The sequence below is a fragment of the Mastigoproctus giganteus genome, chromosome 3 (genome assembly GCF_048544385.1).
Source record: "Mastigoproctus giganteus isolate SK-2022 chromosome 3, ASM4854438v1, whole genome shotgun sequence".
NCBI lineage: Eukaryota > Metazoa > Arthropoda > Arachnida > Uropygi > Thelyphonidae > Mastigoproctus > Mastigoproctus giganteus.
The window spans coordinates 1,467,251-1,485,095 of NC_143577.1; the positions used below are offsets into that span (position 1 = coordinate 1,467,251).

General features: G+C 43.7%; 1 protein-coding gene across 1 annotated transcript; it reads left to right on the forward strand.

The window, feature by feature from the left end:
• Positions 1–16,954: 16,954 nt before the first annotated feature.
• On the forward strand, positions 16,955–17,530 carry LOC150087602 (uncharacterized). Its single transcript, XM_090369823.1, has one exon. The coding sequence runs from the start codon at positions 16,955–16,957 to the stop codon at positions 17,528–17,530; it is 576 nt and encodes a 191-aa protein (XP_090225949.1).
• Positions 17,531–17,845: the final 315 nt, after the last annotated feature.

Below are 17,845 nucleotides of genomic sequence, written 5' to 3' on the forward strand. Positions count from 1 at the left end.
TCGCTTATTCATTTCTTCTTCGAAAGATTATTTTTGATATTACTGGGTTAATGATTGTGCCACTTATTACATCACTTCGGGGAATGTTGCCTATTTTACATGGGTTTCGTAATAGAACTTATTCACATAACCAATCGACATTTCTCCAGTTTAAACATGTCATGATTGTACTTTGTTGTGACAAAACTGCCAATTCGACATCATTTTGAATTTTATTATTTATTATGTTATGAATAATAACAAATAAATAAACTTAAAAATGGTGGAAAGGAGAGAAAAACCAAACTTTTATTGCGTAGCAAGGGAGCCATCGACTGAAAAAAAAAATAATTAACTAAAAAATAAATAATCTCTTTCTCTCTCAATTCAACCTTTTAAAACTGCTGCCACGTTATTAGGTACACCCCTGCAATGCACACAAATGGATTGTCCGACAACGTTGCAAGTCACATGACCAAATTTGTGTCTATAAATGCAGCACAACAACCTTTCTAGTATCAGTTAAGCGTACAAACCGTAGTAAAAATGGGGAAAAGGAGTGATCTAACGGACTTCGAACGTGGCATGGTAGTAGGTGCAAGACCTGCTGGACAAAGCATCTCTGAAACGGCAGTTCTCCTGAACTTTTCACGCACCACAGTCTCAAGGGTGTATCGAGAATTATGCAACGAACAGAAAACATCCTCTCAACGGCACTCCTGTGGAAGAAACTCGCTTGTTGATGAGAGAGAGGTCACAGGAGGATGGCCAAAATTATGCAAGCAAACAGAGAGGCCACAATGTTGCACATCACGTCAGAATACAACCTTGGTGCGCAGAACAAAATATCGGAACGGACCATTAGTCGCACTTTGTCGCGAATGGACTGCAACAGTCAACGGCCACATCGCGTACCTTTGTTATCAATGAAGAACAAGGGCACAGCAACACCAGCACTGGACTATCGAGGATTGGAAAGCAGTTGCTTGGTCTGACGAGTCTAAGTTCCTGAGGCATCATGTTGATGGAAGGCTCAGAATTTGGTGAAAACAACATGAATCCGTGGACCCGTCATGCCTGCGACTACCGGCAAGGTAGTGGGGCAGTGTTATGGTGTGAGGAATGTTTTCTTGGCACACGTTGGATCCATTGATACCCGTCAGAATGGCACATCGTACCTAACCAAGTGCATCCCTTCATTTTGACAGTTTATCCTCAGTCAGATCGTTACTTCCAGCAGGATAATGCGTCGGTGCTCAAAGCCCGAATCACTATGGGATGGGTCCAGGAACATGACAATGACTTTTCTTTGCTGCAGTGGCCCGCTCAGTCCACAGAACTCGATCCTATTGAAAGGGCTGTTCGCTCCAGGCCTACACCTCCGTTGAATCTCAAGGAACTGCTTGACACACTCATGTCTGCATGGTACTCCATTTCTGCACAACGTTTTCAGCATCTTGTTCAATCCATGCCTAGACGAATTCAGGCTGTTTTGAAGGCTAAAGGAGGCTCAACACGCTACTAGGTAGGTCTACCTAATAAAGTGGCAGCACAGTGTATATTTATTTATTTATTTACATTTGTGCGAACAATTATATTCCTGTACAGCAAGGCTTTTAAAGAGGAAAAACCCGTCACTTCATAAACTGTTTGTGGCTGGTTGTCCAAATAAGCTGTTCTACTTCGTGGATGCCCTGTGTTGGAGAACATAGAGTAGGATGTACGGACCACACCTAAATCCGTACCTTAATTCTCTTCACTTAGTCAGTGCAATGTAAAATGAGTTACAGAACGGTTGGGACAAAGTGAGGAGACGTCCCGGATTATGCGGGACAGTCCGATCTGGTTTGCCTTCTCTCTTTGTAATTATATATGCGAAGAATTCCTTATCCCTCCTCTTTGTTCTCTGCTGGCGATTTCTCATAATGTGCCTTTGCCAGCCTAACCTTTTCTGTGGCCCCAATATTTCAGATCAATTTGTATCTGTTCTACGCTTCAGTACTTTTTATTGCTCTGTAACCTTTCCATGCCACCTTTTTCTGCTCAAGTAATGTGGCAACTTCACTATTCATCCAACTTGGAACCCTTCTCGTGGAGTATTTTTCTAATGGTAAATACGCATTCAAGGCATCTGTGATTAATGTTTTAAAAGCGTACCACAGTTCAATTGTATTCATTCTCTGCGCGATATCTACCCAGTTAATAGAGGCCATGTAGTACCTTAAGGCATCATAATTTCCTTTTCTGGAATTAAAACCCATTCCTTTGCCTTTTACTTCTGCTACCTCTCTCGTCATCATCCACCGTAGAACTCCGTGATCACTTCCTGCTACTGGTTCCTCTACTGTCAGCCCTGTTATGTCATCTGATTCATGTGTGATGATGAGGTCTAGGATATTCTTTTCTCTAGTACTTTCCCTGACATGTTGATACAAATAACAGTCATCTAGTTCAGGAGTGGCCAACTTAATTTGTGATGCGATCTGCTTTTTTCCTTCAAAATGTGCCGCGATCTACCACCTCAAAAATTTCATTGCACAAATCGAGGGATGACTGTATATTTAAAATTCGTCGTGATCGACCGAAATTAAATCCGCGATCGACTCGTTGGCCACCCCTGATTCTAGTTGATTTAAAATTTTGTCCCCCACGTGGAGTTTCCTTCCCATTTGCTCCAATCAAATAGAGCCAAATTAAATTAACTCATAATGAGACATTGACGCTTACTTGCCCATTCCATTTGCATGTTGATGCTCTCATCATAATCTTCACAATCACCTGGCCTGTAAATTACTCCCACTCTCATTATACCTTTGCTTCCAAGTATCTCACACCATACCATACAGATTCCATAGTAGCACGTGAAACATCTGAATCCGGGAAAGTTTTCGTCGCCCTCAGGCTGCTTTTTATAAGAAGCATGATCCTATCACCCCTTCTATCTTCCCTGTCCTTCCTAAATACATTATACAAGCCGTACTGAAACTCGTCATCCCCTATCTCCAGGTGGCACCACGTTTCCGTAAGCCCTATTATGCCAGTGTTTCCTGTCCTAACCAGCAGTTTGAATTCGCTCATTTCATTGACGACACTTCTAACGTTACTGTATAAACAATTAAGATTTACTGTTCTTGTATATTTAACAACCCTAACACAACCCTTGAAGTTTTTTAGGCTCTCTTCCCTGTTATTAGCTACCCGCTCACGTGAAACGTTTCTGCCCCCAGAACATCCAGATAATACGTCCAGTCGGGATAACAGATAAGAACTCTTGAGGTATGTGCAGAGTTAATTTGACCAATACTATCAGATAAACGCGTGTCAGTATTACCCACATCCCCCCCTAACTAGCAGTTTCCCTGAACCTTTAATTATTATTATTATTATTAAAATCCGTTTATTAAAATAGCAAGTGTTTGCTTTCACCCCTTATACACAGCCGACCGGATAGAAGGGTGTGCAAAATGCAAGAATTGCAATTATTACAATTATATACAATATGAGAAGGGTGTACAAAAATGTCAGATTACAATTATTTACAGTATTTACAATATAAGAAGGGTGTACAAAATGCACGAATACAAATATTTACACAAGTGCGTATATTTACAATATTGTTTACAAGTTCACTCATTGTCAAGATTACAGTTGAAGTAAGCTGTGCGCTTCTGAGAGGCTCTTCACTCTCTACTGCTTGCTTTCGGAGTATTTCACAGGGTGGTCTATTGCCAATCAATTGAAAAGGTTCACTGCGTTGTTTGGGAAGAAGTTCTTCAGACAGCACAGGTTGGATAGTTTAGAATGCAAAGGTAAGTAGGGACTGTCATTACTGCGTCCAGCACGTGGAGTAGAGATAAGTCCTCGAAGACTGGGGGCGTCAATCACACTAGTAAGCATCTGAGAAAGAAGAAGAATATTCCTGGATGCAATGTGAACTCTCCAGGGAGTGATATTTAAGTTGGTATATAACACAGCCCTGGAGATGGTGAAAGCATTGCCCGTGACCCTGTTCATCCATCGCATTACCCACTACTCGACTGCGAGGAATCTATTTATGTACGACGTCGGGGCAGAAGACCAGATTGCTGATGCATACACGTGATCACAATGGGTTGTAGGCACCGCTGAACGTATCCTCCGACTACATCTACGTTCAGTAACCCCGTCAGCTCTTGTCGAATTGCCCGCATCGCTGAGAAAGTCTTCGTTTTCATGGTCGAGAAGTGGGTCTGAAAAGTCTTGAGGCCCTCGTCCCAAGTCAAGCCGAGGTCGGTGTGAGACTTCACTTTCCTCATCTGCACTCCGTTGTGATGTCATTTTTTATTCTCTTTTTTGTGAAGGTAAGTTGAGCTGACTTTGATGCATTTATTTCCCGACCTATCTGCAGTAGATATGCTACAAGGCTGTCAATCAGGACGGAGACTCGCTGATTGGTCAGGTGAGTTTGTTCAGCTTCTTTAGACGTTATGTATAATTTGAGGTCGTCTGCATACGATGAGAAATCGGTATACCTTGCGAGGAAGGGTTCAACGGCGAACAGTACACAGGATAGGAGGTATCCTCAATAATACTGGCAAAAAATCGTTTGCACCACCTTTGTTTAAGTGTATCCCGTCTCTACAAAACAAATTCCTGCTACCTACAAGTGTGGGCCATGCTGATAGAAATTTACCCCCTAAAGCCTTGCAGATTCCTTCAAGTCTTGAGTTAATCCACAAGGCTCTTAACATATAATCCCTCCTATCGTGTCTGGGCAGAATTGCAGACATATACACATTGTGGCCTACCTCGCGACATTTCATCAGCATGGTCCTGCATTTGTCTAACAAATCATCATATCGCGTAGGCTTATTGTCATTAGTCACCACATGAATAATAGCATTCTCTTTACCCCCCTTAAAATCTAAATCTGACAATCTGTTGGTGACATCATTAATAGTTGCTCCCGGCAGACATACCCTGGTTCTACTCCACCTATCCTTATTACAAAAAATATTTCCCGTTTCCCTGACAATGGAGTCTCCTAATAGAAGTAAATCCTTTTGGACCAGAGTACTTTCCACTTGGTTATTCTGTTCTGGGGCCGGTATCTGGAGTGCATCGCTTGGTAGGCTACTAGAGTCTTGAGTCCCTGACGAGTTCCCAGATACATTATTCTTGAGGGCAAGCACCCGTTTTTTCAGTGACTCAAATTGTTCTAGCAATGCACCAAATTGCAACTTAAGATTGATGCACTCCTTACAACGGTGACAATATTTACACTGAGTGCACAGAAATCAGGGATACCCACCTAGTAACAGATAGCCCCACGTTTCGCCCAGATAAAGGCAGTCACACGGCGAGAAATTGAGTCCACTAGTTCACGTAAGCGTTCCACAGATATTTCTATCCATACTTTTTGCACCGCTGTCCATAATACGGTCGCATTCCTGGGTGGAGGATCCGAAGCTCGATCGGACTTTTCCAGAGCATTCCAAAGATGCACCACAGGTTCATATCCGATGAACGGGGAGCCCATTCCACGGTGGTAAAAATCTGCAGAATGCTCTTCGAACCATGTTCTAATCACCACAGCTCTGTGAGGAGGCGCGTTTTCCTGCTGGAAGAGTCCGTTACCCTGTGAATGCACGATGACAATGAAGGGATGCAGATGGTCTGCAAGGATGGACACATAACCTGGACCATTCAGAGATGCATCTAGACATACTAGAGGTCCCAACGTGTGCCAGTTGAACACGCCCCAGACCATTACCGACCATCCATCTGCCTGAACATTCCTTGTTTACAAATCACCGCCGTCTTCAACGAGGGAGGTGTCAGAAACATCGCCACCAAGACCATCAGGTGATCATTAGCCCCAATAGGTTATGGAAGTCGCCGACCCACCCGAGTCCCATTGCTAACTCCATCACATAGGAACTCTCAACTGGGTGAAAGAACGTCGGCATTGGACCTTGGATGTTGGACACGGATCTCCTGGTCCGATGAGTCCTGTTTCTAGTTATTTCGACGGACGGGAGATTGCGTATCTGACAAAAACTGCGCGTAGCTGTTCACCAGTCTTGTAAACAAGGAATGTTCAAGCAGATGGATGGTCGGTAATGGTCTGGGGCGTGTTCAACTGGCACACGTTGGGACGTATCTTGTATGTCTAGATGCATTTCTGAATGGTCCAGGTTATGGAATAATTGTGTGTAATCCATAACCGGGACCATTCACAGATGCATCTAGACATACCAGAGGTCCCAACGTGTGCCAGTTGAGCACGCCCCAGACCATTATCGATCATCCATCTGCCTGAACATTCGTTGTTTACATGACCAGTGAACAGCTACGTGCAGTTTTTGCCAGTTGCGCAATCTCCCGTCCGTCGAAATAACTAGAAACAGGACTAATTGGACCAGGAGACCCGTGTCCAATCCCCCAAGGTCCAGTGCCGACGTTCTTTCACCCAGTTGAAGGTTCCTGTGTGATGGGGGTTAGCAATGGGACGCGGATGGGTCGGCGACTCCCATAACCTATTCGGGCTAATGATCGCCTGATAGTCTTGGTGGAGACGTTTCTGACACCTACTTTGTTGAAGACGGCGGTGATTTGTGGCACTGTCGCACTCCTATTGGCTGAAACAATGCAAGACAGACGGCCACTCATACACCACCTTTCTCCGCCCACAATGCTGTCCATGATGAGATGTTATTCTGGAAATTTCATATTACCGGTACACTATTGATACTGTGGAACGAGGATGGTGCAATTTCTGTACACCTTCGGGATAGAGTGACCCATACGTCGGGCACCCACTATCATTCCTCTTTCAAAGTCTGTTAACTCACGACGTTTATCCATACTGACATCCAATTACCGTCTACGTGAATGTAGTGATGCAGTGTACCTATATACTTGCCAAGTGGTGGGTTCGTCCACTAGCGAGAGAGAAACATAGTCGCGTTGCCCAGGAACCAGGTATCCCATGAATTCTGTCCTTTCATTGTACAATAAAGATAATATATGTTAGATAAATATTTATACCGACACTTTGTAGATACACGTCGATTCTCTCTGGTTTACAGAGGCGTGGAGTTTGATATAGCATGCAGGAGAGCTTGGCACATGGCAACGAGGGTAGCAATGACCTCACCCTGGACTTCCGGGATGATAGCGAACTGCTAATATACTGTGTCGGCGGAGGCACTCCTTTCCTATAGGTTTTTTTAGTGAAAAACTTAATGAGGTCGGCATCGAGGTGCTGTACTTCAGTTGGCATTTGATTTGGAAGCAAACGATTTGAGAGACGGTCTCCAGTGCTTCGGGCAGTGCATCTTGGTTGACTAAAGTTCTGGCTTGGTATTCGCTACTAACACGAATCCTGAAAGGACAGTATTGAGATTTCGTCTGTAATGTTTTTAAATGTGGCTACTAGTTGCTGTATTTTAATAATATCACGTAGTAGCTGCATACCCGTGGAAGAAGCTGAGGTTATAGTTCTGTCCTGTGGTGAGAGACAAGGCTTCCGGTTAGCCCATTTACAGAGCCATAATTCTGCTGCAGGATTGGCTTCTTCGTTGTTGTAGCTGCAAAGCCTACACTTCAGCGACGTAAAGGAGTGGAGTATATATTCCAGTTCTAATGTATTTCCTTATTATCTGAAGATCATAAACATAGATTACATGTTGTTTAGCTCTCCATCGAACAGAAGCAACTTTGGACATAAGGTTGTCTATAAAACCAAAGTTTTGAGTACTATTTCCCAAATCTGCGTGGGTAGGAGTGGCTGCTATTACAGTTCCATCGCGCATTAGATCAATTATGGTTCAGGTTTGTTTGAGGGGGAAAAACCACTAGCTTTATTTTTTGTGGATTAGTTGATAGTCCATACTGTTGGAGATGTGAGGCAATGTTTATAAGACTGTTATTAATAGGTTGTAAATAATAGGAGAGACAGAACTCCTCCTTATGGAACACCAACCGATTGTTTTCTTGTGAGATTGTCCATGGGCATCATTCTGTCCTTTCAGTTATTATTTGTATTATTATTATTAGGGAGGAATAATAATAATACAAATAATAAGAATAAGAGGCCCTGCACTCAATGTTTACACCCAATTCCACGAAATCTGTAGTCCCCTATCATGGAGGACTGATGCTATGATCAGAGGATATCACCCTGGAATAGATGGTTGGATTCAAGTAAGTCGATGAGTGCTGACATGTTGATGGCATCCAAGACAGTTTCAATATATGGGCACTTGATAGCAGGCTCTTCATGCTGATCAAAGGCACATTGGTTGCTTGTTTAAGGATTTTATGGCGCATGAGCGTCTAAGGCTATAATGCGCCAAGTCAAAAAGGTGTAAAATGTAAAAGATATCAGAGGCAGACAATATAGTATGTGGGGGGGGGGTTGTCACTGTGAACCAGTTACTGATGGCATAGTGGATCTGTGGTAGCTTGTCTCCAAAATGGGCAGAACAGTTTTATCCAGGATTTTTAGGAGTGTTGGGGAGTTAGATATCGGCCAAAAGTGCATGGGCAGAGTGGGGTTTCAAACTTTTGGTTGTGGTTTCATGAGATAACTGTTCCAGACTTTAGGAAAGATTCTTGTGGTCAGAAATCCATTGAAACCTGAGTGATTGGAGGATGAACCAGCTGAGACATTTAATCATACATTGTGGCACTTTGTCGGAATCAGTGGTTGCATTCTCTTGAAGCAGGTTTATTGCTACTGTCATAAATTTGCAATAAATTTGTACAGTAAATTTATTGCTGGTGTACAGACAGCGCCAGCTTGAAGCGAGCGCAACTGCACCCGGCTCGACACTCGGAAAGGTCCCAAACTTGGGCAGGCATTTATTTTTTAAAAAAATATTAAATTGCAAAAAATGTTTAAAAAAATTTAAATTAACTAAAATATTTTATATTGTAATATGTAATACGAAATAATTTCATATTACTATTATAGTAATTAAGTACACGTAGAACTAGACATTTTACTTCCCCGTATTGGTTAAGACACTCTGCTCTGCCCTACAGAAAACCAACGACTGCTGAGGGCTTCAGGAGACACACCACAGGCTCTCATGCCACAGGGAGGAATAATAATACAAATAATAAGAGGCCCCGCATTCAATGTTTACACCCAATCCCACGAAATATCTAGCCTTGCACTGTGTGTAGAGATAAATAAATAAATATTCGTTTATTGCAAATACAGCAAGCCCATCACAGCACATGGCTAGGGGCAGGTAAAAATACAACGGGAATGACATAAAATAATCGAGCAGATGTACATAGCAGATTTTCATAGATATTAACAATGGCTACGGATTTTGGCTATGAATTTAAAAGAAAAATTGCAGAACAGGACATTTGGCTTTCAGTTGCAATTACTCGGTTGGATTATTTTTCTTCATTTTATCGGAGATCTGACTCGTGTAGGCTTCAGAGTTGATTAACCTGTTGCAATCAATGTTGTGATGATTTATGAGGTGAAGAGATGCATTGAGGAACATTTGTTTGAGCTTGGAGAGGTTGGATTTGAATCGCTGGTTTCTTGTATTTTCCCTGTTGGGGACAGCTATTATATTGGCTAAGTTTGGTGAATCGCATGAGCAGGTGATTAACTTTGCAAGAAGCATGACTCCAGACTCGTTGATCATCTGTTGCAGAGGCTTTGTTTTTAGGTTTTCATAAAGCTGTTGCCTGGATATTGTATGGGGAAAACGAAGCTTACTATTGAGCCATCTAAGAACCCAATATTCTAGGGCAAGGAATTTCTTGACGGTTACTTGAGGAGCACCAGACCAGATTTCGGAAGCATAGGACAGAATGGGAAAGATGCATCTTTGAACATGCTTAATGACTGCTTTTCTGTCTTGATGATCGAATGCAGGAAGTCCTATTGTGATTCGTGGTTTGGAAATAGAAGAGGGTTATTATTATTATTTTAAAGATAAAACTTACTCCGTCATACCTCTACATTTTACGTAGAAAAGCGTGCGCGGGGATTGGTGGCGAAGTCCCTAGTTATTCTTCTTATTATTATTGCTTTTATATTATTTCTCCCTGTTTGGGATTTCAACCTCGTGACGGGTGTTGCTACCAAGTACAGTTTAAAAAAATTGCAGAACAGGACATTTGGCTTTCAGTTGCAATTACTCGGTTGGATTATTTTTCTTCATTTCATCGGAGATCTGACTCCTGTAGGCTGTGCGAACACATGCTCCCAGGCTGTGCGAACCTGCGGCCACTGCGCTGGCAAGGGCCACAACTTCACCGACTGCCCAAATAAGAGCACAGACGCCGTTTGTGCAAACTGCAAAAGTCAGAAAATGGATGCCTCCCATTCCCTCAGAGACAGCATGTGTCCCATATACCAAAAATACAACAGCTTGACCCAATCCAGAACAGATTATGGCACCACACCATAAACAATTCAACACTAAAGTAATCAAATTCTTCCAGCTAAACGCTCATAGAACCAGGGCAGTGGCCGACCAGGTCAGGATGAAAGCCGACGACGAAAATATAGATATCATCATACTCCAAGAACCATACGCAGCCGCCAATCAAGTAAGGGGATACCCCCTACAATACAAGATCATACAACCTGAAAATGAAATCCCCTCGGCCGCTATTGTGGTCAGAAACCCAGATATAACAGCTACCAGGATCACTCACCTCTGCACGGCCTGGGCAGTCTGGTCGCATCTTTTCTCAGCACTGGGAGCCTTCTACGTCGTAGCCCTTTATTGCCGCCCTGGAGAGGACATAACGATGGCTACAAGGTACCTAGAACATGTAACAAATATCCTCCCTGACCAGAAACTAATAATAGGAGCGGACGTGAACTGCAGGTCACCAGCTTGGTACAGCCATACCCCGGACAGGCAGGGGACAAGGAATGGGCAGCGCCTGGAGAAATTCCTAGCAACATCAACGATAACAGTGCTAAACCAACCTAATCAACTACCGACTTACTGCAACCTACGATGGAAATCAACCATCGATGTCTCCCTAGCCACTAGAAACATTGCTGGCAATATAACAGACTGGACGGTTCAGGATGCCTGGACAACGTCCGACCACAGGGTCCTGACCTTCCAACTCAACAGAGACCATCAGAGACAATATCCTGAGAGAAAAATGCTGCAGAGATATGCGGTGAACACTGCAAACTGGAACCAATTCAGAGACACCCTAATAGCAGAAAAAGATACACAGCAAGCTGCAATTCAAACAATCCAAGACCCTGACCAACTCCAAAAAATAGTCACAGCGATCATTACTAAAGCAGCGAATGCTGCCATAAAACGAAGAAAACCTGCCTCAGGTGCTGTACCATGGTGGAGTCCGGAGCTCCAGAGGCTCCGAAGAGAAGTCCAGGACAAACGAAAAGCATTCCAGAGAGCCAGACGCTCCTGGCCTGCCCCTGAAGTGGATGCACTACGGGAAATCTACAAAGAGGCCAGAAACCAGTACACCTCGCTCATACGCAGAAGTAAACAACTCTCGTGGGAAAATCTGGTCGCAACCACTGGCAACACTGACCCCTGGGGGGTGGTCTGCAAAGTAACCACTAATAAACTTCCCAGGGGAGAGGTAATTTCAACCACTATAACACCACAGGGAGATGCTACCAATTCTTGGGAGGCATCTGTTAACAATATTTTGGATGCAACCTTCCACCCTCATGTAGACCCACAGACACCCCAACAAATCAAGATGTGCACAGAGAATGACGACTACCGAACAGAAGACAGGGAACCGGATTTCACAATAGAGGAACTACAAGCGGCTGCGCACCTTATTAAAAGTAAGAAATGTCCGGGTCCGGACCTCTTGGAGCCCGAAATCATCAGGAAGGTGGTGGAGATAGCCCCTGACATGCTACTGAACCTCTTCAATCTATGTCTCCAAACTGGAACCTATCCGAAGGACTGGAAAAAAGCAAATATTAAACTCATAATTAAAAACCCGACAAAACCACCAGACCAACCAACTTCCTACAGACCAATAGCCCTACTAACAGTCTGCAGTAAACTCTTGGAACGACTCCTGTTAACCAGAATACAGGCTCACTACCTACAAAGTATTCAAAGTATTTTCTGTAGGTTAATGACGGTAACCAAGGTTTCCCTTATACCCGTCGAGTTTTAGGCGAGAGCGCCAACTGCCGGCATGAAAAAAAAAAAAAAAAAAAAAAAGAGAATCTTCTAAAGAAAGCAAGAACTACAAAGGAGGATAGAATTGTAATTAGTGTTGGGTAGTATGTTGTTTATGTTGTTGTGTATGCCGGCACCTGGCTTTAGCAGCAGGGGGTTGAGAGCGAAGAGATGCTCCAACCCCCCACTCCCGTCCCTAGCCACGGGGAGGCAGCCAGGAACTACTATGCGAAACTACTTAGGAAGAATAACTTTTTTGACTAGTTGGAGAAATTTAGATTAGTAAACAAAGCATTTTTAGAACAATGGAAAAGAGGTAAAATTTACAAAAGAGTTGACAAAAACAAAGTCATATTATCATAAGGTCCCGGAAAAGGGGGAAGGGGAAAAATTTAAACAAGTTTAGATAAATTAATTACAAGTTAGCAAAATCCACAACCTGGGGAGATACAATACCAGAAGTTAATCTATTATAGCAAGTATGCTAAGATCTGTAAAATTATGAAGGCCAAAATCATAAAACAATCAATACATAACTTGTTCTCCAACCCAGCCGAGGAACCAAAACTTATGGTAAACCCCAGCCAGGCCAATAACCCACCAAAACAGGAGGTACAATAATTAAAAACTTATCATTATAAGCCAAAACATCACACTCAACAAAACTTTGGCAAAACCCCAGCCAGGAAGGCCCACTAAACTGGCAGGACATACATAAATAAACAAGGTAATTTTAATATATATCATATGTGAGTATTAAGCTTACTAACGAAGTATATAAACCTGCCAGGGAACCAAGTCCACTGGACACATGTTAATCACATCAATGTACATTGTAAGCACTGTTTTAAACTGTAAGGTCAGAATCAAGACAAACTATTAAAACAAACTAGTCTTCCAACCCAGCCGAGGAACCAAAACCCATGGTTAACCCCAGCCAGGCAAAAGACCCAACAAACATATAATACAATTCTTTAATATTTTATCTAATTTAGACAAAAGTAATTTATAATAATCATCATTTAAGAACATTAATTTTATGATACAATAGTTAAACTTGCCAGGGAACCAAGTCTCTAATGGCTACACCCCAATTGACAAGCCCCAGCAGCCAGCTGGTCTATCAAGGTACATCTTATATACAGTTTATAACACAATTAAAACAGGATTTGTCTGATGAGAAATTGTCAATAATTACAAAGGTAATTTATGAACAATACCAAAAATAATTTATAAACAGACCATTATTAAACATAAATTTACAATTTAACATTTTAACCTGCCAAGGAACCAAGTCCGTGATGGCTACCCCCGGACAGGCAAGTCCCAGCAATCCGCTGGACTAATCAGGTTTATCTAATTAAATAACAACATAAATTAGAACCTACAATTTTGTTTAAGCAAACAGATTTAAAATTAATAATTTTAAGCCAAACTATAATTAGTTTTTTCTTTAACAGAAGCCAAGGCAGCCAAGTATACGGGACAATTGTGGTCCCTAAATGAATGATGGGCATCCTTCTTCCTAATCAAGCAATTAGGACAAGTTACAGGAGAATCAGAGGAAGGGCACGAGGAGGCTTGATGGCCCGAGAGGCCACAGTGACCACATGTGGAAGTTGTTTGCCTACAGTAGCGAGCGATGTGTCCATACTGCAAGCAATTTGTACAGCGAGTAGTGATGTAATAGTCCTTGATTGTGTGCAAAGCGCATTCAAAGTATAGACGACTTTTAAGTTCAAGAAAATAACTTCTTAACCTGGGAGAAACTTCCAGGATCCAATGCCTGTTATTCTTGTTTTTAGCTTTGATTTTGAAGAGCAACTTAATTTCTTTAATGAAGTCATCTAAAGGAAGTTTAGAATTTAGTAAGTTCCCTAATGTCCCCAAACCAGGACGGCTTTAGACCGGGAACGTCGACTGTAGATGCCCTGAAGAACGTCCTTGCACGTGCAGCTGCCACAGAAAACAAATATTTCCTGGCTATCTCTATCGACTTTGCTGGGGCGTTCGACACCCTTTGGTGGCCGAGCATCCTGGCCCGGCTCCGGGGGAATGGGATGCCAGGCAACCTCTATCGAGTAATCCAAAGCTACCTCTCCAGTAGACTCATCATGGTGAATGCTCCATATAAAATACTCACCAGAAAAATCAACAGAGGCTGTCCACAAGGCTCCGTTTTAGGACCTACGTTATGGAACATCGTTTTGGATGAATTCCTAAATACCGATATTGGAGAGGCGTCTTCACAAGCCTTTGCAGACGACCTCATCCTGATGATAGAGGGAAACAGCAGAATCCAGCTGGAAAGAAAGGCAAATCATGCCCTTAAAATCCTACAAGAATGGACCAATATCCACTTCCTTAGGATCTCAGCAACCAAAACGGACTCCATTCTCCTCAAGGGTGCCCTAGATTACAGGAGACCCCCACAGATTAAGATTGATGGTATCACATTACGACTGTCCAAGGAACTTAGATACCTGGGAGTAATACTGGACCCCACTCTCTGCTTCCAGGCACACTTGAAATACATCCGTATGAAGATACGGGGCTATACAGCCCTTGTTACCAGAGTCGCAAAAAGGGATTGGCGATTGAAAAAGAAGACCCTCAAGCTGTTTTACAAAGCCGCCTTCCTGCCGATAGCTACCTATGCTTCCGGAGCTTGGTACCCCAAAGTCACCATGGCTGTAAATCGCAGAATCCTCGACTCTATCCATAGAGCCATGCTGCTCGCTATAACCCGGGCCTGCAGAACAGTTAGCACCCACGCGCTGCAGGTGCTGGCAGGAACCCCACCTTTAGACCTCGAAGTAGCTAAATGTGGAGTATTATATGAACTCTCCAAGGGAAGAGCCTGCACCTTCGCCGGCTTCGACGCAGATCCTACCACAAATCGTTTGACTGAGAAAAAGAGACTTGCAAATCATCTCATGCAAACCTGGCAAACCAGATGGGAGAATTCCCCAAAGGGAGAAGTCACCAAACGATTCTTCCCCAACGTTGGAAAACTCTATCCAATGGCTCCAGCATGGTTCACGCCGGGACTCCACGCGACCTTCCTGCTAACAGGACATGGTGCCTTTAAGGCTAAACTTACAGTCCTGGGCATTACAGATGACCCTACTTGCTGCTGTGGAGAGCTGGAGAGCTGGCACCACCTCATGCATGAATGCCAGCTTTATGATGACCTCCGCTGCCAACTCATCACTCGGATCACTTTTTTGCCCAGAGATAGAGAACAACACCTCCTGGATGGGAGACAGGAATATATTGCCTTCTCAAAGTTCGCTGAAGCCCTGTACAGAAGAAGACGGGACCTGAATGCACATTAGCCACATAATGGCTAGAAGCCAAAATGTGCATAACACCAAAGATGGACTACTAAGCAACCATGAAGATAGACAAAAAATCTGAATGAAGGACGAATAGCAGCTGTTCTGGCGGCCTGAGCCAAGCACTAGCCTGGCTCTCCTTTAATATCCCTTCCTGGCAGGAGGACGAGATGACCAGTCGCCTCGCCCCCTGCTACCCCACCTTTCCTTCTGGTGAGGCATGGGCATGCCTCACTGACCACCTGGGGGAATCTCTTCTGTGTCCCCCATACTTCTGCCTTTTCCCCCCAACCTTCTTCCTCCCCTCCCCCACTCTATCTATACACAACGCGACCGCCCTACACACTAAATTTAATCTAGCAAAAAATAATCTTCGCCCAGTCTCGGCCTAATTATCCTACGCAATGCCCTACTCCTGCCATATGAATGCATGCACACGTGCTGTATGCAAACATCCAAAGTAATTACGATTGCATGGATGCGTATATATTATGTATCACTGTTGTGTATATGTGCATATATGTGTATGTGTACATAAGTTTTTTTTTTTTTTTTAGGTCCTAGCTGCCGAAATCTCAGGAAATTAAGCGGCAGGACCTGCCAGAGTAAATCTTAGTCTACTGGTGTTTCCTGGTCTGCCTCCACGGGGCGAAGGTGGGGCAACGCTGGGCTCCAGCAGGGGTCCAGCGGCTAAATGACCAGATGAACAACGGTACACGACATTACACAGGTACAATACCCACACACTTTTAAACCTCTGGCATTCCCAGGAAACTGGTACACCCACAAAGAAAGCAACGCGGAGATGGGGGAAACCCCTGGGGCCGCATGACAACAATATACCTTACACCTTACACCTTACACCTTACCAAGTACACTGTGGTCACTGCGCCGACAAAGGCCATGACTACAAGGAGTGCCCAAAGAAAGATGAGGAACCAACATGTGCCAACTGTAAGAGTCAGAAGTTGAACGCTTCACACTCAGTTCGTGACAACAAATGTCCTATTTACGTCAAAAACAAGAGTTTAAACCAAGCCAGAATCAATTACGGCAGCACACCATAACCACTATAATACCACAAAAATCAAATTCATCCAACTGAATGCACAACGGGCAAGGGCCGTAGCCGACCAAGTCAGGCTCAAGGACGATGAAATTAATGCAGATGTAATCATATTGCAAGAACCGTATACCCACTCCAAGCTAGTCAGAGGGAATCCCCTCAACTACAAACTAATACAAGCAGATGATACTACCCCGTGGGCTGCAATCCTAATCAGAAATCCCGACATCACTGCAACCAAAGTCTCCCACCTGTGCACGGACTGGACGGCCTGCGCTCAAATTATCACCGCACTAGGTGCCCTCTACATAATCTCGCTATATTGCAGACCTGGTGAAGACATCACCACAGCCACCAGATACCTACAACATGCTACCAACTTACTAAGAGGGGAAAGAATTATCATTGGAATGGATGTAAATTGTAGATCACCAGCCTGGCACAGCCAAACCCCCGACAGCCAACGTACTAGGAATGGCCAGAGACTGGAGGAATTTATTACGAGTTCATCTATCGTAGTCCTCAATAAACCAAACCAGCTGTCAACTTTTTGCAACCTCCGTTGGGAGGCTACAATAGATGTCTCTCTTGCCACTCGAAACATAGCAGGAAACATCACAGACTGGATGGTCCAGGATGCTTGGACCACTTCAGACCATAGGGCCCTGACATTCCAACTCAACAGGAACCTGAAGCGACAACCGCCAGCAGAAAGAATACCCGAACGCTATGCATTGCAAACTGCAAACTGGGACCTGTTCCAGAAAACCCTCACAGACAACAAAAACAGAAAGATGCAAGAGATCAAAACGGCTGGGAACCCTGATGAACTCCAGAAGACCATCACCGAAATTATAACAGTGGCTGCAAACACCTCAATCAAACGGAGACGGCCCAAACCTGGTGCTGTACTTTGGTGGAACCAAAAACTTCAACAGCTTCGCAAGGACGTCCAGACCAAAAGGACAAACTTCCAAAAGGCATGAAGAACTTGGCCTGAGCAGGAGGTGGACGCGCTCAGAAATCTGTATAGAGAAGCATGAAATGCTTATACCGCCCTCATAAGAAAAAATAAAAAGGAAACCTGGGAGAGACTAGTAGCAAACTCAGGGAACACTGACCCTTGGGGTGTTGTGTACAAGGTTGTCACAAAAAAGCTCCCCAGAGGTGAAGTGCTTACAACCACTGTCACGCCCCAAGGAGAAGAAACCTGTTCGTGGGAGGCATCAATAAACAACATACTAGATGTCACCTTTCATCCCCACAAAGACCCACAAACGGAGGAGCAGATCCAGACCTGT